The sequence below is a fragment of the Narcine bancroftii genome, chromosome 14 (assembly GCF_036971445.1).
Source record: "Narcine bancroftii isolate sNarBan1 chromosome 14, sNarBan1.hap1, whole genome shotgun sequence".
Classification (NCBI taxonomy): Eukaryota; Metazoa; Chordata; class Chondrichthyes; order Torpediniformes; family Narcinidae; genus Narcine; species Narcine bancroftii.
This window is the reverse complement of record NC_091482.1, coordinates 4,040,728-4,061,845: the sequence shown is the minus strand read 5'-3', so window position 1 is coordinate 4,061,845 and position 21,118 is coordinate 4,040,728. Positions and strand designations below refer to the sequence as shown.

Here is a 21,118-nt window from a genome sequence, read left to right as displayed (position 1 = left end):
TGCAGAGCTATATGTCTGTAAAGGATGGCTGGTGGCTAATTGTCTATTTTGAGGATGAGCAGGTAAGGAAAGGGCTCTCTGCTGACATTTGGTTAATTCTCAGTTGCCTTTGGTTTGTTGCACATCCTGAATATTTGCTAGCAGGAGGGATTGGCTTTTTCACATATGTAACATGTCATTTTTAATCCAACAAAAAAGTGCTGTTTGAAATTGTACATAATAAGTTGAAATGGATTCTGATTGCATAGATGTGACACATGCTGCCTGTGGGTGTTGTCTTTTATCTGTCCTGGAGTTTGATGTTCAAAGTTAAATTTTTTTAAATACACATTAAAGTGACAATTTCCAAATCCACATAGTTGTATTTGATTTAAGTTTCTTGAGGATGTGGTGTTTTCTATTCATCTTTCTCAAAAGCAATCCACTGGGATTGGGAATGTTTTGCATTAAGTTTCCTATATAATATCATTTCACTGTTCCATGGAATATACCAGTACATTTTATTCACAACAAAAATGAGGCAGAAGCAAAATAATGGTGGATGGTGCTCATCGAAATTCAAATTTGATCGAAATATCCAGAAGAGAAACATGGGTATTTTAAGCCCTTGCAAATAAAAAAAGATTTAAGCAAATTAAAACGCAGGAAATGGTGGGAGTTTGGTAAAGGTGTGATGGCGGAAAGGCTGGCAAGATTAAATACAAGGGTTGATAGCGGAAGAAATAAAGAAAAGATAGGTTTAGACTGCAAACCATAATATGTAGACCATTTGGCCCATCAAGACAGCTCCGCCATTCCATCGTTTAGAGGAACTGTAGGTGTGAATTGTCTTTAGTTACTTCACATTGTTGAGCACGTAGCCCAGAAAAATGTAATTGAAAAATGAAGTGCTATTCCTGGAGCTTGAGTCAAGTTTGTTGGAACTGTGTGGAAGGCAGAGAAAAGAGAAATTTAGACAATTAAAATGATATACCACAGGAAGCACAGGGTTGCACTCTGACCTCTTTGGTGAACACCTCTGTTCACACGTTTTCTCTTGTCACATCTGCTACTTGACTCTTTCAAAGATTAAGCAAAAATTGTCTCAATAGATTCTCAGTTGAATCAGCAGCGTAAACAATTATTAACAAAACCCTTAGCTGACTCTTGTTTTAATTAAGATGTCCATACATTAAACTCTGTAACTGGAAAACAATACAGCATTGTGCGTTGTCAGTTTGCACAATATTATCACTGGGATATTTAGTTGGCATTGATTTTTTTTGTAATAAAAACTTTATTACTGCTATAAGCTGCTTAGAATTAAAATACATTTGGGATCAGTTGAACAATGGTTTTAATTACTGTTTGACTACATTTTTAACTGGTTCTGTGGTGTGTTTTTGCAACATTGCTCTCCATTTCAGCAATTCTCTAAATTTATAGCCAAGATTGTTCATGTGTTGGTTATAGTAACATTACATTACTTCCTATCTTTTTTTGAATGAGTAATGTTTTGACTTTTAAAAACTTTGAGATATTTAAATTGAAATCCTAAAGCCTCCTGGCTCAATGAAAAAATTAACTTTCAAAAATGTATGCTTAATTATTTATGAAAAAGAATGACGTTTAAAAACTTTGCTGTACTTTTTCATTTGTTTTTAGGTATTAGTTCCTTGATTATCAGCTAGACACTGTTCCCTTGAATGAGAACCTTTAAATGCAGAATTTTCTCTCAAGCTTTTGCATTTATAATACACCTATATCATAGAAGTAGCTGGTTGCCATTGGTTCTTGTGTTACTAGAAAGAAAAGTTGCCCAACGGTCCACATTGGGTGATTAGCAGTGGAAAGAGTAAAGAACATCAAATTCCTGGGTGTCAACGTTTCTGAAGATCAATGCTGGGGCCATCGTGTCGATGGAATCACGAAGAAGGCTCACCAGCAGCTATACTTCATTAGCAGTTTGAAGAGATTTGGTACATCACCAAAGACTCTTTCAAATTTCTAATGGGTTACAGCATTGTCTGATTATGGAGGTGTCTGCCTGTCCCGCATCGGACTTGTCAGCCAACGAGCCTGCAGCTGACGTGGACATTACCCCTCCATAAATCTTCGTCCGCGAAGCCAAGCCAAAGAAGAAAAAAAAAATGCATAGCAGAAAACTACAGAGAGTTGTGAACTCAGCCAGCACTATCATGGGCATCACTCTTTACTCCATTGAGGACATCTACAAGAGGCAGTATCTGAAGAAAGCAGGCTCTATTCTCAAGGACCCCACCATCCAGGCCATGCCCTCTTCTCATTGCTACTGTCAGAAGGAGGTTACAGGAGCATGAAAATCAACGGTTCAACAGCAACATCATTCCCTCTGCCATCAGATTTTTGAGTGGACAATTAACTTATTTTTTTGCATTAATTAATTTATTTTTTAGATGTAATTTATAGCAATATCTGCACCTGTAATGTTGCCGCAAAACAACAGATTTTGCGTCAGCCTTCTTTAAAAACAGAAGAAAAAATTCATTCCAATCCAAAGGTTTAATTTTACCCTTTTTGTTTTGTTATTACTTAACAGTTGTATTCCTTTAAAGCAGTCATTCCCAAAGTGGGTGATGTTGCCCCCACCTGGGGCAAAAGGGGGAGGTCCAAATGTTTCTGGCAAACTCAGCCTGCACCGCTCATCGTGCACTATCTGTCAGGTGAGATGGGGCTGGGGGTGACTGGGCGGGACGGTGATGGACTGCCCAGGTCGGTGAAGACAGTGTGGTTTTAGGTGAGATGTAAATTTACCCTTTCATATTGCTAAATAAATTGGTTTACTTTATTTTTATTTGTGAAATACATATGCTTGTTAATAGTGTTAGATTAGTTGTTTTGTTTTAAATTTACAGTAGACCTAATGCGAAGAAAGAGGTTGTGTGTGGGTGGGTGGGGTGGGGGGGGGGGAGAGAGAGAGGAGGTGATTGGGGGGGGTGCTAGGGATGTGACCTGGGAGCCAAGGGGGCGGCAGCCCAAAAAGGGTTAGGGTTTGGGAACCACTGCTTTAAAGTTTATGACTCTTTCAGTATTATATGTCATTATTTGTCATTTTCACTCTTGTTTTAAATTATTTTCAGCTTTGCTTCCATACAACTGCTGCATTATTTGCAAGCACTCAAATTTGTTTTTTTTTGAGTACTTATCTACTGTTTTGAATTTTTTTTGCTTAATTTTGCTTTTCAGATACCTTTTGTCCACGAATTATTTAGTTAGTATTCTTTTACTTGCCAGAGAGGAAGTGTAATTAACTTATGGTTAGTTATGCTTCTGTACTTGCATTTCCTTTGCATCGAACTTGAGTAACTAAACCTTGCATAATAAAATGCTTATAAATTGTTTTCTAAAGAAAATTACCTATTAGTATTTTGGCCAAACTCAGGGATGGAAGCTGTTTTTTTTTAGGATGAATATTTTTGTTTGATTTGGCCACAGGTCATCGACATAGAATCATAGAGTAATACAGCACAAATACAGCCCCTTTGGCCCACCATTTCCACACCAGTCAAGATACCTATCTGCTTCAATCCCTTTTTCCTCTCTTTAGGCCTGCTGTCCCTCTCTGCTCCTTTCCTATCCAACTACCTGTCTAAATATCTGCCTGTGCTACTTCCTCCGGCAGCTCGTTCCATATAACCACCATCCTCTGTGTGAAAACCTGAACCTCAGATCTCCTTTAAATTTCTTAATTCTATCTTCAGCCTATGTCATCTTTCCACACCCTAGAAAAAAAAATACTCTCGATGCTCCTCATAATTTTATAATCCTCTAATGTTACTCTCAACTTCCTACATTCTAGTAAGGATATGCCCAGTCTTCAATCTCTCCTTGTAGGTAAAAAGCCTCTAGTACAGGAAATCTCCTGACTCTTCTGAACTCTTTGTAATGCTACAACACCCTTCCTGTCATGTCCCATCCAGAACTATGCACCATGCTCCAAATGTGGCCTTAAAAAAGTTTTGTAAAGTTACATTTGCAACTCTTATACACAGAGTCTCAGCCTATGAAGGCTAATAAACTTGAACTAATACTTTGATTTCTCCTGAAACCTTGAGACATGGTTTGGTATCCCATTGAAGATTATGTTGTCTCTGATATTTTGGCCCGGACTAATTCACCAATCATCTTCAATCATTTCAGTGAATCTGGTCTCCACCTGGTTGCTGGACAACTATCAGACATGAGAACAAACAGGGTTGCTATACTCTTTGTCTGCAATACTTACATAACCCAAAGCATTGAAATCAATGATCCTGTCACTATAATAAGCCAAGAAACTACCACGTTGGATACACGTTTATCCCTGTAGCCTTCATGTAACCTCCAAGTCATCATTTTCAATGGTTATACATATATTAAAACTATCAGCCCATTGATTGTCATTCCTTTACTGCGTAGCAGCAATAGAATTTTTCATGTGGTTATGACAAAGACCATATTAAAACAAAATCTGTTGTGATGCTATGTCAATGTAGAGCATTATGATCAGATTTGTAAATAATAGACAATTATTTTTGACCAGCGGCATTTTATGTCAAAAAAATATTCACTTACAATTCTAAAATGCTGGCCATGAATAGTGAATAATCATTTCTTAAATTTGTTTTCATGAACAGATTATCTTCAGCCATTGCAATTTTTATAATTATTAATCTGTTGAGAACATAAGCACTACCAGCTTTCAAAGTGCAGTCTCTATTACCCATCATTACAAAATTGCTTTATCCTGGATTCTGAAGCGGAATACCGTAATGTAGAATTTGAATGTGTCCTTGTTCAGTGAAAGGAGAGGATGGCAAAGAATGAAAGATGATTCAAATAAAATCTAAATTATCTAATCAAAAAAGTGATAACCTCTTTTAACAAATAACATGCATCAGTAACCCTCCTGCCCCACGAAAAACACCTTTTTGCTTTTGGTATGAAATTACTCAGCATTATTCGCATAATTAAATTTGTATGCAGGATGGGAGTTGATCACCCATTCTTCATGGGGCCCACAGCATATTTAAGGGGGGGGCCATGGACTGAAATCATAAAATATCTTTTGTTTTTTTTAATATAGTCAGTAGGACAAAAATACGGAAGAAACCAAATAAACTTGACTGCTTCACAGGGAAGAGGAACCATAAACTTTGAGCAGAGACCGAATGGGGCCATGAGAATGGCTAGTGTCGGTGGCTCAGCGTGGCCAGCTTGCAATAATGATTTCAAGACAAGAGAGCCTGCAGAGAGAGTTTATTGTAACGTATTTAGACACCAATAAGAATAATTAAATACTTCTTCAGTCATGGAAAATTACACAGACACGTGCCCACAAAATCTAGGTAGAAATTTAATTTGTCTCGTTAATTTTAATTCAAATTATTTCTTAAACTTTTCATTTGACTGCAAAACTTTCCATTAATTTCTGTGACTCTCCCTGACATGATAATTGTGTTCCTTTTATTTGTTGCAGATTTTATATATATTGAAAATAATTGATCTAATTAAAGTAATAAAGTATGTATTAAAGTAAAAATAAAACTACTCTAATTATCGCTTGCATTGACACATGGGCATTACTTTCGATGCCTATTCTGATAATGCTCCTGGAATCTTCTCTCTTTGGCTTGGCTTCGCGGACGAAGATTTATGGAGGGGTATGTCTACGTCTGCTGCGGGCTCGTTGGTGACTGACAAGTCCGATGCGGGACAGGCAGGCACGGTTGCAGCGGTTGCAAGGGAAAATTGGTGGGTTGGGTGTTGGGTTTTTCCTCCTTTGTCTTTTGTCAGTGAGGTGGGCTCTGCGGTCTTCTTCAAAGGAGGTTGCAGCCCGCCGAACTGTGAGGCGCCAAGATGCACGGTTGGAGGCGAGATCAGCCCACTGGCGGTGGTCAATGGGGCAGGCACCAAGAGATTTCTTTAGGAAGTCCTTGTACCTCTTCTTTGGTGCACCTCTGTCTCGGTGGCCAGTGGAGAGCTCGCCATAGAACACGATCTTGGGAAGGCGATGGTCCTCCATTCTGGAGACGTGACCCACCCAGCGCAGTTGGGTCTTCAGCAACATGGACTCGATGCTGTCGACCTCTGCCATCTCGAGTACTTCGATGTAGGTGATGAAGTCATTCCAATGAATGTTGAGAATGGAGCGGAGACAACGCTGATGGAAGCGTTCTTGGAGCCATAGGTGATGCCGGTAGAGGACCCATGATTTGGAGCCAAACAGGAGCGTGGGTATGACAACGGCTCTGTACACGCTGATCTTTGTGTGTTTCTTCAGGTGGTTGTTTTTCCAGACTCTTTTGTGCAGTCTTCCAAAGGCGCTATTTGCCTTGGCGAGTCTGTTGTCTATATTTTTGTCAATCTTTGCATCAGATGAAATGGTGCAGCCGAGGTAGGTAAACTGGTTGACCGTTATGAGTTTTGTGTGCCCGATGGAGATGTGGGGGACTGGTGGTCATGGTGGGGAACTGGCTGATGGAGGACCTCAGTTTTCTTCAGGCTGACTTCCAGGCCAAACATTTTGGCAGTTTCTGCAAAACAGGACGTCATGCGCTGGAGAGCTGGCTCTGAATGGGCAACTAAAGCGGCATCGTCTGCAAAGAGTAGTTCACGGACAAGTTGCTCTTGGTGTGAGCTTGCAAGCGCCTCAGATTGAAGAGACTGCCATCGGTGCGGTACCAGATGTAAACACCGTCTTCATTGTTGAGGTCTTTCATTGCTTGTTTCAGCATCAAGCTGAAGAAGATTGAAAAGAGGGTTGGTGCGAGGACGCAACCTTGTTTCATGCCGTTGTCAATGGAGAAGGGTTCGGAGAGCTCATTGCTGTATCTGACCCAACCTTGTTGGTTTTCGTGCAGTTGGATAACCATGTTGAGGAACTTGGGGGGGCATCCGAGGCGCTCTAGTATTTGCCAAAGCCCTTTCCTGCTCACGGTGTCAAAGGCTTTGGTGAGGTCAACAAAGGTGATGTAGAGTCCTTTGTTTTGTTCTCTGCACTTTTCTTGGAGCTGATCCAAAATGAGTGGTGGACTAGCCTTGCCAAATGAACCCAGCTTAGCGCTGACATTGGCGACTTCAGGGTTTTTATAAGACACTAATGGCGGTGTACGGCCCCTCACCCCGTCCAAAGCCCTCTGCGCAGCTCAGATGGCGAAGTCCTCCTCAGCGACTAGATCTCCATCCTCAATCGATGGTCAGAACACTTCCAATTCCTTTTCAGTGCCAAACGCTCAGTCCAAGAATCAGCCCTGCTCCTGCTCCTTCAACAACCCTTGAGGCTAGAGCTGGATGAGGTCCTTACCCGGGAAGAGACATATGAGGCAATTGAACAACTGAAAAGTGGCAAAGCAGCAGGTATGGATGGAATCCCACCCAGAGGTCTGGAAGGCTGGCGGCAAAGCTCTGCATACCAAACTGCATGAGTTTTTCATGCTCTGCTGGGACCAAGGAAAGCTGCCTCAGGACCTTCGTGACGCCATCATCATCACCCTGTACAAAAACAAAGGCGAGAAATCAGACTGCTCAAACTACAGGGGAATCATGCGGCTCTCCATTGCAGGCAAAATCTTCGCCAGGATTCTCCTTAATAGACTAATACCTAGTGTTGCCGAAAATGTTCTCCCAGAATCACAGTGTGGCTTTCGCGCAAACAGAGGAACTACTGACATGGTCTTTGCTCCTGGAATAAAATGGTTGGAAAAGGTTGACAACTCGTTACTCCAGTGATTCTATTGGGATTCCAATTCATATTCTGCTTTTCTTAAAATGAGAAGGCTTGCCTCACACAAAGTAAGCAAATGATCATTATTACAGAGGAATATTTTGGACATTCGTTGTAAGAATAGTTCTGGGTGGCTAAATTGTTTCCATTGTTTGTTGAAATTAATTATTTTCATTATCCTAATCCCATTATCTGGTAAATTGAATCCAATTGTTTAAGAATAAAATGATAAATCATGGGAAGTGCAATTAGAAGTACAATTTTTTGTCGATGGATTATTTCTTAAGCATCTATTTGTTTGTACTTAAGGGAGATTATAAATTGGTCTGAACTGTTATTTTTTTTTTGCCTATGAAGCAAACAAACTCATGGTTGAGCAACTTTCTTGGATTTCCGTGTTCATTGATTTTTCTTATGTGAAACAACTTGAAATTGCTTCTTTATTCATTGTCATGCAACAATGATTTGTAAATTGTATGTATTGAATGTGGTGTAGATTATGCACTGATTTGTAAGAAAGTGTGTGGGAATTGATGTAAAACATATTAAAATGAGCATTGCATGTATTCTTAATTATTGCTTGATTTCCACCGAGTTTGTGTTTGTATGCTTGTTTGAATGAGGCCTAATGAAATGGGCATCAACCACAATGCCTCATTACATTTAAACTGTACAGTGTCTTTTTTTATTAACCACAGCTTCAGTACTGGTTTAGAAATGCAACTATCCTGATATGAAATCTAATTTAAAGTGACAGGCTTCTGTAAAGATTTAATAGTTTGTGGTATTCAAACTGAATTTGTTTTTCATTACTATATTTAAATCTGTGGAGAACGAAAGGATTTGGCTCTCTGTTCCTCTGTGGTGTTTATTACTCTACAGTAAAAATCCGCATTCTGAGAAGAAATTCTGCTGCCATGGTGTGGTATTTGATCAGAATCTGCACATTACGAGCCATGTTGGTTTATGCTGGAAAGAGGAATCATGAGCAGGAACCTCTCCTTTCATCAGGCCTGTCACCATCACAGAATTTTAATAATCAAAATATTCGTCCTCCGTCCGGTGTTGTATATAATTGTGTTGCTTTTGTGTATATTTTGAAAAAAAAAATCTGGGTGTCCATCAATTGCTTTGAAGCAGCCTTTAAAGTTACCTACATTTGAAAGGTCTTTATTGTATGGTTTAACCATTGTACCTGCAGTTTGGCACAATTTCACTTCAAACTATTTGGCAAGTGAAGTCCATTGTATTCATATCAATTGCCAGGGAGTTCTAATTCTTAGGCTGTGCCTAGAACGATTGTTAATTTAACTTTCTTTTTCAATCTTTTTTATTGGTTTTTATTAATAAGTTCAGTACAATGAAGAAATGGAGGCGAAACAGAAAATTTATCACGTGTGTAAAATAAGCTTCAAACAGTATAAATTCAGGATTTCCCCCCCCCCCCCTTCCACTGCACTGAGTGAAACCAGAAAAGACATTTTAAAAAATATATAAAAGCCACCTGGCCTACTCTATTTTTTAAAAATCTGAGCAGCTTATCCTGAGGGTTACATATATCTTATAGCTTTTGATTCATACCGTGAATCAAAAAACAAAGGGAAGACTATATCTTATTTGAAAGAGTGAGTACATCTAATCACATTTATAGAAAAAACATTTACATCAAATGAAAATAAGACATAAAAGGTCTCCATGTATCTTCAAATTTCACCAATGAATCAAATACATATCTATTTTTTTTCTAAATTAAAACAGGACATTATATGAGAGAACCATCGAAACACTGTTAGAGGTCTTTAGTCTTCCATTTGAATAAGATCGCTCTTGTAGCCAACAACATAGACAAGGCCACAACATGTTGTGCAGGTCCATAAAAACTCCTTGTGTCTGGTTTAAAAACCTTGGAAATAGGGGCACAAGAGTAATTTATCCTAGCAGGGAAATGAAAACAACCAAGAAAGTGGAACATGGTGCAGGCAACGTGCTTTTTCAGTTTAGTTTAAAGTTTTTCTTTCCTTTTAATTGTTTTTTTTTTAGCCTTTGTTATTTAGGCATCCTCGTTGTTTTTCCCTGGTTTCTGTAGGGCTCTATGACCCCACCAGAATTTGTATCTGTACAATTTAATTTACTTTTTTCAGTAGGGTACAGTGGGGGGGGGGGGGGGTGGGGGAATAAACACAGACTCTATATATTGTATGAATGTTGAAAGATTATACTGTTTGTTTGAATTTTGTGAGTCTATGAACATCAAAATTAAAAAAAACCTATAAAATAAAGAGCAGTTTTTGAATTGGGTCGTAGTTCTACCTGAAATACAGCTGAAAATGTATTTTAAAAAATTGCAGTGCATTTCTAAGGATGAACATGTGTCAATGTAACTATCAGATTTGCATCTGTCACAAGTAGGGTTAATATTAGAAAAGATACAAGCCAACTTATGTGAACACAAGGCACCACTTTAAATTGGATTAATGAATATCGGGCACATATTGAATATTGTATACACCAGTTTAAGAATCTTATCCCTTAGATCCTTCGATAAGGGTCTTGCAAGTTCCAATTCCCAAGCCTTTTTAATCTTATTGTGAAGTACTGGATGTAATTTCAATAATTATATATAATTCCAATTAATCCTTTCTGAGAAGGATTCAATTGAAAAATATTATCAACTAAATCTGGTGGATATACAAATGGAAAGTCCATTAATATGGTATTTAAGAAATTTATAATCTGTAAATGTCTAAAAAAAATGAATATTTGGTAAGTCATATTTACCTGTCAACTGATCAAAAGATATTAAACAACCTTCCTTTAATAAATTTGCAAATGAAATAATACCTTTGATTTTCCATATAGAGAAAGATTGATCAATTATTGATGGTTGGAAAAAATAATTGAGAGATCATACTAGATTTAAAAAAAAGTTTTTTTAAATTAAAAAAAAATCCTAAATTAGAAGCAGATTTGCAATATATGTTTGAGTATTGGATATATCCTTATTGATCTTGGAAAAACTAAATGAGAGGTACAATTTAATTTTTATATTTGAATCGTTTGCAGAAAACATGCTTGTTGATTTGCACACAGTGTATGAAACAACAGTGAACCTACTGTATATACCTGCGTAATTGTCACATTTTTTTAAAATCCCTTTTTTGGTCCAAAAATTGAGGGGGTCAAAATTTACCTGGGTTAAACTTTTAACTTTGGTAAGTACTTGCATCGTTCAAAGTGTCAGGAGTTTGGAAGGCCGGGACCCGGTGGTTAGTCCGTGGTAAGGGCATCAGGAATTCAGATGGGACAGCAGTCAGGGCGAGGATGTGCAGTCGGGAACTTGGATGGGTGGGCATCGGGAGCTCGTGGGCAGGTGGCCAAGACGAGGGTTCGCATTCAGGGTATTGGGAACTCGGATGGGCGGGTGGCCGGGGAGAGGGTCTGTGGTTGTGGTGTCGAGTGCTTGGATGGGGTGGGGGGTGGGTGGGAGGGTTGTCTTTTACATGGGTCATATCAAAACTCCTGATTTTTGGACCAAAAAAGGGACACAACTATTACACGGTATCGATGATTACACAAGTATAAATGCTATGTTTGGCGGACCACAAGATACTGCTGCTTCGAAGCTCTGGCAATCCGAGGATACTGCTGCTTCGAAGCTCTGGCAATCCGGGGATACTGCTGCTTTGAAGCTCTGGCAATCTGGGTTCTGTCCTGATTATGATTGCTGTTTTTCTGGTGCTTTCATGTTTTCCTTGTTATCACACGTTCTTCCTCTAGATGCCTTGATTTCCTCCCACATTCCAAAGTTGTGTTACTAGGTTGATTGACCACTGTAATTTACCCCTTGTTGTTGATAAATGTAAGAGGGAAAATCAGTTACAGGGTATGCAGTAGAAATCCGAAAATCCAGACTGCTTGGGGATTGGGTCGGTTTGGATTCTCCGAGTTCTCAAGATGTATTTTTAAAATTCAAATTTAAGGAGGAATAAATAAGCGATGAACAGCTCAATTTTGATCGGTACATACAAATACAGCATGCTTCATTTATCAAAATGAGCAGTTTGAAAAAATAATAAATTGGTCGCTTGTTGCCACTGTGTCTGTGGCACTTAACACATGCGTGTAAGCTAAATTTTAAAAGTTCAAGAGTCTTCAAAAAATACGCATATTCGGGTGATCTGGCATCCAAACTTTTGGACTTCCACTGTATAAGGGGGAATGGAAATGAGGTGTGATGAATAAGAAAATTTACTGGGGTCCAGTGCAATGTACAAAATTGCAGGAGAGACTTGACGGGTCATGACATATCCACTCCTTTGCACTTTTGAAGGGCTCAGGCACGAAACTTTGACTGCCTTTGAATATGGGGTGCTATGTGACCTCCTGAGCTTTTATGGACTGATGTATGTGCACTGAGAACCAACAGAGTTCTTGGAGTGAATGGCCTCCTGTATTGTGATTGAAATATAAGAAATCAACCGAATGTTTCTGTTCATTTGATTTGGTGGCTCAGTGGGTTAAAGGAATTCTCTGATTTATTTATGTTTAGTAAGATCGGCCCATGATTTGCAGACTTGTCAAAAGGATGGCTCCTGTGATAATACGACAATGCCCTCAGTACTGAATCAACATGTTCTCTTCTGCCGAGTAATTAAATGCTAAAGTTGGACCATCCACAAATTAGGGAAGAGTGAGCCAAAGTGTTAATTAGTTGCCATCTTTTAGATAATCTCTGCCAAAATTGATAATGATATTTTGGGGAACATGAACAATCATTTTGTTCATTGCAAAAGTATTCAAATAGCATCTTGGGTAGTAATGCATAAAACATTTCAGTGAAATGATCCCGATTGACTTGTCTTAATGATGACCACACTGGCTCCTCACAAATTGTTCATTTGAATTGGTGAGATGGTTATTTGTAAGGTACTTTTTCCACTTAGTTAATTTGCTGATGAGTATTTAGGAACTCTGATTTCTTCATCAGGATATTTTGTTAACATATTTTAGCATCTTGCTTCTTTATTTCTTTGCCAGTAAAAAGAGTATATTTTGCCTATGTTCCTTTACAATTCCTGTATAAAGTTGTCACTTCATAACTAATTTGCCATGATGTACAGTACAACTCAGATTATCCGAAATGGTTGAGACCAGGCAAATCACTTCGAACAGTGTTTAAATAACAAACAACAAGGGAAGACTTTTAAAACATTAAAACACCAAAAAAAATCTGAACAAAATAAGATAATTCTACACCAAAACCATGAAATCCAAACTTGTTTCAACCTGTGATGTCAGTTTGACTCCAAAAATATTTCTGATTGTTTCAGATATCCTCATTTATCTGAAAATTTTCAGATAAATTTTCGGTTTTGAAACTTTTCAGATCAATTATGATTTTTGATTTTTTTTTCTGAAATCCTCAATTATCTGAAAATTTTTTCGGAGCCAAACAGATGTTACTTCTGGGTCCAAAAATATTTTTTATGATTGGAGTTGTAGTGTACTTCCAATCTCATTTGCTAAATTAAGTTTGGATTCTTGTGATATAACTGAAAGAAGAACTGTCTGAAAAGTTTTCACATTAACTAACTAGAAATGATCACTTGGAACTTACTGTCACTTTTTTTAAAGCAACAAGATAATATATCTTACAGTCAAACTTTGAGAAACCTATTGGATGGACGTGGAGTAGCTTCCAAGGAAAGAAAATAACACAAAAAAAAATCAATATCCTTATTTTTATTCATTCTTGGGAATTTGGTCATCACTGGTGAGACCAGGGTTTATTGCCTAACCCTATTTAACCCCTTGAAAGGCAGTCCCTGTGACTTGCTTGAGCATTTCAGACCCAGTTAATTACATACAGTAAAACTGGAGCCAGTCAAGGTGAGGGTGGCAGTTTTTTTATTGAACGTGAATGATTCTTGCAACCATCTGGTAGATTTTGTCGACTTCATTACTCCAACTAGTTATTGTTTCTTTTTTCACAAATGTCAGATCATTAACTGAATTCAAATCTGCACAGATAGGATTTGAAACCGGATCTTGAATTGTTAACCAGTAACTTAATTACTATACTAACACTGTAACCCCTTAACTGTGATGTAATCTTTGAGGTTCAGGAATATCTCCAGCTATATCATCTCAAGCACTGAGAAAGGAAGACAATGACCCTTTAAGGGATTTTTCCCCATCATTTGTGAAATTATTTTATGTTACTAAATTTGATTATGCAATGCATAAATGTTTGCTATCATGTTTCTGTTCTTTGTATCTTGACATTAATAATTTAGAGATCTCAAGGCTGCAAGAGAATATGTGTTCAAATTTAATTATTTGGTGTGAAGAATTGTACAAAAACTCAAAGTTGTAGGTAAAAATAAACATTTAAAAGCATAATCATTTGGAAAGTCAAGCTAGAAACTGTTATGCCCAATTTTCTACATTACACTGAATAATGCTTTTATTATTTTCGTATATACACTGAATATGTATGGTTTATACACTGAATATGTATGGTTTAATTATTTGCAATATTACCTTGGCAAGTATAGCAAAACCTCTTGCTACTGCTGAATGACTACTTTTAAAGTTTGCCAAATGCATGACTCCCCGAATTACAGTACGTGTCCTGCAGAAATCAGATGTGCACATTTTCCCAAAGATATAGATTTTTTTCAAGCTAGTATGATAAAATATTTCATGGTATTCATTAATGACTGGATACAGTATGTATTACATTAGTGCTAGGGTGGGTATTTAATAAAATGAAATTGTACCAAGTGTATGTAGAGCAATGTGATATGGGTAGCTATAGAAAACAGACTCTGAGAAATCAGCTCATGGATCGTTCTCAGGTGCACTCTTGGACTGCCTATAACTATTTTTCTTTCCCCTTGTCACTGGTGAATCTCACAAGCAACGATGTCCCTTGTACCCTTGCTATTATCCCCCAGTGATTGTTTTGTTCCCTTCTATTTCTCCTATATTTTGCTACTCAACAACATGATCCAAAAGAAAGACTTTTGACAGAATTGACTCGTAATTGTCCAGCTAATTCTCACACATTAGGTATTGAATGTTTTTCTATAATACAATAGGAAGACTAAAGTCATTTTGCATTCCATAGTTCACGCTTTGGTAGTTATCCAAAACTGATTTGGATTCTTTGTATTTGATGTTTCAAGGAGCTGTAAACCACAGATGCTGGCCATATCGATTTCCACCTTCCCAAAATCCCCTGATTCCAACCATGCCTACTGCTGAAATCCTGAAGTGTACCTTTGTTATCTCCAAACCCGACTCCTTCAATGTGGTATTAACTGGTCTCCCTCATTCCTTGATTTTAAAAATATGATGGAAAACTCATTCTTAACTCACTCCAGCTTTCTCTGATACAATCTTTGCTTGCTAACTTAGACTAGTTCTTGGTATTTTTATGGTTTTCACCTTCATTTTCCATCTATCTATAAATTGCACTGCTTCTTTATAATTTCTGCTGTATCTCTGAACCTCCTAATTCTAACCTCTTAATCTTCCCTGAATATAATTGTTTCAAGGTTGCTGATCTTGTTATCAGGCACTCTGCATGGACTCTTTCGCTGACTCTCTATTTTTCTGCTTTGTGATGACACTTCCTCAAATCATACTGTTTGGTCCCAAGCTTTTGGTCCATTGCCCTAGCCTCTCTTTTTTCAGTTAATCATGGTTTGCAGGTATGACTAGAATTTATTGCCCAAGCCCATTTGCTTTCAGACTAAATGGCTTGCTAAATCATTCCAGAGATGACTTAAATTAAACTTTTTTGATGGTCAGGTATTATGTATAAGCACTGTTCCCTTATCAAAAGAACACTGGTGGATGGGGTTTCATGGTGTCATGGTCCATCATTGCTGTTGATAGATTTCTAATTTATTTAATGGAATGGAGTTTATCTACCACATCTGGTTTTTTGGGGATTTGAACTTGTGTTTCTGGATTATTAATCCATGTCTCTTAATTTGTAATTCACCCGACTTCATCACTCCATTTGCTAGGCATGATTTTTTTGTTTCATAATTCTCTGTGTCAACCTTGCAGTTACTCTGTCGTCTTTAAGCTGCTTCATGGCAGCATCATCAACTTGTACTAATGTACACCTACCTCAACCTCTATACTACACCTCAAAATGTTTGTTGCCTTTAATTTGGTATTTTTGGGTGAATCATGATCTCCTCCATCCTATTAAATATCCAATTCCTTAGCCTTGTCATCAGTTCCATGTTTTTCACAGATTCCCATCTCTGGCAGAACAATTCTGAGTTGAGCCTCAGACTGCCTATTCTACTTTGATAACTCGGCCTACCTTTGGCCTAGCTAAGCCATCTACTGCTGCAACACTCTTTTGCATCCACTTTATCTCCAGTGTGAATATTTCAGTGTTCAAGGCTGCTTTTCTCGGTCCTTGTTAGGATGCAGTTCCTTCAAATGCAATTGCATGAGAGTCAGTGATTCATTCTTCCTCGTTCTTGTCGACCTGCCTTGGCTCCTCATCCTCCAACAGTTCCAGTTTAAATCTAACATCCTTTTGTTTAAACGCAGTCATGTTTTAGCCTCCTTTTCGAAATTTCTTAAAACCTGGCTCATTTGTCAATTTTTTTTTGTTAGTTTGGCTCAGTGCCCAATTCTCAATGTGCCTCCATAAAGTGCCTTGGGGCCCTTTTATAAATTTCAAAGGTGCTGTGTAAGTGCCATTTACCATTGAGATATTTGTATTCAAAAACTATTTCTTGCATACATTTCATGAAGTTAAATATTGCAGAAATTGGCAATCTGTAGGATAACCTGAAACTTAGAAGCATTCAGCAGGCATTTGTCCAAAAACACAGTTCACATTTGATTTTCAGGAAGAGTTCTACAACAAAAATGAATGCTGAAAGTACTTTTGATATTCAGCTGATCTTCATGTGAAGAGAATCAGTTCACATTGTGACTGTAAACATGGGAATACAAGCACGTCTTAAGTTGCAGTGAAAGGGGAAAGGAGATAATAGGGAAACAAAAACTGCAGATGTTGGAATCTTGAGCAAACAATGAGGAATCTGGAAAAACTCAGATGATCAGGCAGAATCAATGGGTAGAAATAGTCAACATTCTTGTGTTGACACCCTTTATCGAGACTAAAGTAAGAAGGGATAATATCAACTGGGTGGGGGGGGGGGGTGCGCAGAGGAGAGGCTAACAAGTGATGGGATATTTGTCACAATGTGGGAGAAGCGGAAAGACAGAGGGAAAGACCACAAGGGTGGGGGTGGGAGGAAGTGTTGGATGGGGGAAAAAGTTAGAAAGAAAACAAATAGGAGTAGGTAAAGAAGAGCTGGAAACAGTGTAGAGAGAGGTAGGGGTACCTAAATTAAAATGTTTATGGTTGCTTCTCAAGATTAGAAGGGGAGAATGTCTGGATTAGCACAGAGACCAGGAGAATCCAAATGACATAAATGTTCTGTAGAATATTTACAGGTGGTGACTTTTTTATTTAACCTGCATCATTTCTATAATACCCAGTTAAGCACTTCTATCATGCAGCTATTTGAATTATACCTACTGTTCTACTTCAGGTCGAATTAAAACGGAAATATAATGATCAGCATTCAAGGACACGTGGTCTACTTCCTGGTAGTCAGTGGTATGAGATTCAGGCATTTCGAGCATTGAATCAAGCCCTGGGAAGGTAAGAATTAATGGTTAAAGTAAGATATTCTCCAATTAGCTAGGTTTTGGGGGGAAGGAAATGATGTTGGAGGAGGGAGGTTAACTTCAGGTCCAGAAAAAAAACCATGTCGGCTAGCAGTAGTTTGAGAAAGAGGATGCAGGCCTTGATAAAAATGCTTTAATAAAGTATAATTCTTACAAAACTGTTTTATGGTAATCATGGTATGTTTTTGCAGATGTAAGCGCATTAAGTAAATATTGAACAAGTATGGTGTGAACAAATTTACATGCAGATGGTCCTAATATTAGGAAGGAAATAGGATTGCGTGTCATGCTTGCTAGTGGGAATCTCTTTTGATTGATATGGAGTTTTAGACCTAAATAAGATGTCTAACTTTTTAACCAATGAACCACAAATCAAAATTTGTGTGGATGCAAAATTACGTGGATACTCATGCAATTTACAAGCTCATGAGCAGAAAGTGTAATCACTAGACTGGATACATACATTTTCTAGGGTAAAATCCCACAAACTACAGCATTCACTGATTGAATTCTTCCAAATAAATAACATATAGTTGTAACCTTTGTGGGTGATTCTTTTTAAATTTCTGCCTCACCTATTGGTTCTTGAGAGCGCCCGTGAAATTTTATTTCTATCAGGAGGCTTTCTTGTGAATTTGTTTTCCACATTGTCTGTTGTGAAATCCTCCAGTGAAATATTTATAAAATAATGGGATTAATAATGAATCAAAAGGACAAAATGTAAGTAACTTAGTATTAAATCAAAAGATTTTGTAAATTCCAGGGCCTTTGTGTATACTTTCATAAGTGTCTTAACTGCAAAAATATTTTGCTTTTAATTCAACTAATTTTCTTACATTTCAAAGATTTCCAACTGCATAAAACTTATTTTTAATTTTTTAATGCACATTAATCATGTAAACTTTGCTCATATTTGACACACTGGATTACTTCTGTAGGGAGGGATTAGTCCTGATGAACTGAGCTTTGAATTTAGATTCTTAATGGAAAAAAAGTGCACTTGAGACTTATTTATTAATTATCTAGTGGCACAGTTTATTAGTGAAAGCCTGGTTGATCTCCCAAAGGAAAACCTGGTAAGATCAGTTAAGGGGCCATCCATCAAAAGCTTCTTTTACGCAAGTTGTGATATTAGGTAAATTCCAATTACAAATATTATTTTCCAGGGTAATCTATTTGTGGTTTCTTTGTATATATGCATTTTCTATAACAATAATATTTCTCCTTTTTGAAGGATTGTAGGAAACTACATATATGGACAATCCTTTACAGAATTCTGATTTTTTTTTTCGCTCCATCACCTCACTTTTTGGTTCTTTTGGCTTCATGGACGTGGCATAGTTCTACCATTTACTGCAATCTCAAATATGCTTTTGTCATCTTATAGAGTTTAATATATAAATACAGTGGAAACTCTCTAATATTCTGAGATTAAGGTGCTTTTTAATTTATTTGCCATCACGTATATACAAAATGTCTGTCTATTTTAAAAGCTGAAAATGTTCTTTAATATGGCTACTAGTTGGTTTAGAAAATTCTGATGACAGAATTTAATTTTATTTACTTGTATAGATGTATTCGACATAAAACTGACTGGGGAGCACTGATCCTTGTTGATGACCGATTTGGAAGAAATGATAAAAAATATATAACAGGTGAGGGTCTATTAAGGTATCTTAATTCTTAACGGAAAGCAGTGGTTTTTCTGGGCTCAAGATGTTAGTTAGTAGGGTGAAATATCAACAATAATTCAGAAGATTGGAGGATAACTAATGTTATCCAGGAAGTTGAGAAAACTGCAAGCTGGTGAACCAGGGATATTATTGGAAAACATCTAAGGACTTGGAAAGGCAGCCACTAATTAGAAAGAGTCAGCATGGTTTTTTTTGCAACAGAAGTCATGCCTCACAAATCTGCTTTTTGAGGAGGTTAAAATAAAATTGATGAAACCAAGAGTAGAAATGATTTGCAAGGCCTTTGACAAAGTCCAACATGGTAGACTGGTCTAGAAGGTTCAAACATATGGTATCCAAACTGCTTTGGCAAGCTCGATCTAAAATTGACCTGGTGAAAGGAGGCATAGAATAGTGGTCGTGAGAAGTTTTTCTGACTGGCAGTCTTTCTCCAGTGGTATGAGAATGTAAGTGGAATGATTGAAACGTTTGCTGGTCACATAAGAAATAGTAGAATAGTAGATGGTGAAGAAGGTTGTGAAATGAAACAAAGGAACATAGACCAGTTGGAAAGTCAGGCAGAGCAAAAGCAGGACTTTAATGCAGACAAGTGCAAGCTAATGTACTTTGGATGGTCAAATATGAACAGAATAAGAAACCTTGGGAGTATTGGTGTATAGAGGGATATTAGGTTGTAAAATCACAGGTCCCTGAAAATGTCAGCACAGATGGATAAGGTAATGAAGAAGGCATTTGGCATGATTGGCTTCATAGGTTCAGGCATTGAATGTAAGATTTAGAAGGTTGCAGCTTTACAAAGTTGGTCGTGGCATCTGCATATCGTCTGCTGCTCTGGTTGAACACAAGAGGAGAATATGGTAACAGTGCAGAAGAGATTCACCAAATGTTGCCTGGAATGGAGGGCTTCACTTTTAAGGAGGGATGGATAAACAATGTATTCTCACGGGGAAATAAGAGACTGATAGGTTTATGAAATTGAGGGACATAGAAATGGTGGATAGTGAAGGATTTTTTGCCAAGGGTTGGGGAGTTTAAATAGTTTTAAAGTGAGAGGAGAGAAATTTAAAAGAGATCTGAGGACCAGGCTTTTCTATTCGATGGTTGCATTTGGGCAGGCACTTGGATTTTGAAAAAAGAACTCAATGGAAGTAAATGGGTTTAGTATAGATGGACATCGTGGTCAGCATGGACAAGTTGAGCTAATTGACCCGTTCCTGTGCTGCGCCACTCTATGACCCTAAAGAAAGATGATGCAAGCTCAGGGAGACAAACTGTATAATCCGAAGAGTTGGATGCATTGAGAAAAACTTGAAAACAAAGAGAAAAAAAACTGTTCACCATGAAAATTGCTGGATTAAGTTTGTTTTAAAATATCACATGAAAAGTGAAAATGTAAAATTACTACCCATTTGTCACTGGATGGTGCTAGAGCTCTGTTTTGGCATTTCAATTTTGAAAATAATGTGAAACAGCTGCCCAAGAAAGGACTAGACCATTAAAAAATACTTGCATCAGATTCTTAAGTAATACTGCTATGTCTTGCCAATGTTGCAGAATTTGGCTGAGAAAATATTATGTAATGTGTGCTATACTTACTGTGACCTATTATCCTTTTTTCTCTGCTGGATAAAGAGGAGCACCTTCTGAGCAACACTCTGTAATTGGACTTGCCATGCTTTCAGGGTTAAGAAAAAATACTTATTCCAAATGTACCCATGAGTGGCTGCCTTGTAAAATTTTATAGAGCACATAAGCACCTGTAAATTTTTAGAGGGTACACTCAAGTGAAATGTTTGGACTTTTAGAATTCCATGCATTTGAAATACAAATAAATAGGAATTGCTTGAAATGCAAAGATGCACTTAAGAGGTTGAGTGATTTTTTAAAATAATTCTTACCACTTCACTTTTCTACCTGATTGAATTAGATTTCCTTCAGTTTCTTGTCCTAAGTTGTGACTTTG

General features: G+C 37.6%; 1 protein-coding gene and 1 long non-coding RNA gene across 7 annotated transcripts in view; one reads left to right on the top strand and one right to left on the bottom strand.

Moving 5' to 3' along the window:
* brip1 (BRCA1 interacting helicase 1) overlaps window positions 1-21,118 on the top strand; it is a 342,881-nt gene that overhangs the window by 145,023 nt on the left and 176,740 nt on the right. For all 5 annotated transcript variants that reach the window (XM_069911456.1, XM_069911452.1, XM_069911453.1 and 2 more), the window contains exons 18-19: window positions 17,323-17,435; window positions 19,034-19,116. In XM_069911456.1, coding sequence (XP_069767557.1) covers window positions 17,323-17,435; window positions 19,034-19,116 — 196 coding nt within the window. The remainder of the gene's footprint in view (window positions 1-17,322; window positions 17,436-19,033; window positions 19,117-21,118) is intronic.
* The window catches only part of LOC138749704 (uncharacterized), a 30,910-nt gene that overhangs the window by 1,872 nt on the left and 7,920 nt on the right, over window positions 1-21,118 (bottom strand). The window contains exon 3 of one of the 2 annotated variants that reach the window (XR_011348833.1): window positions 826-923. The exons of the other annotated variant lie outside the window; for it this stretch is intronic. This is a non-coding gene — a long non-coding RNA (uncharacterized lncRNA). Of the gene's footprint in view, window positions 1-825; window positions 924-21,118 lie in introns of those variants that run through there. 2 annotated transcript variants of the gene reach the window in all.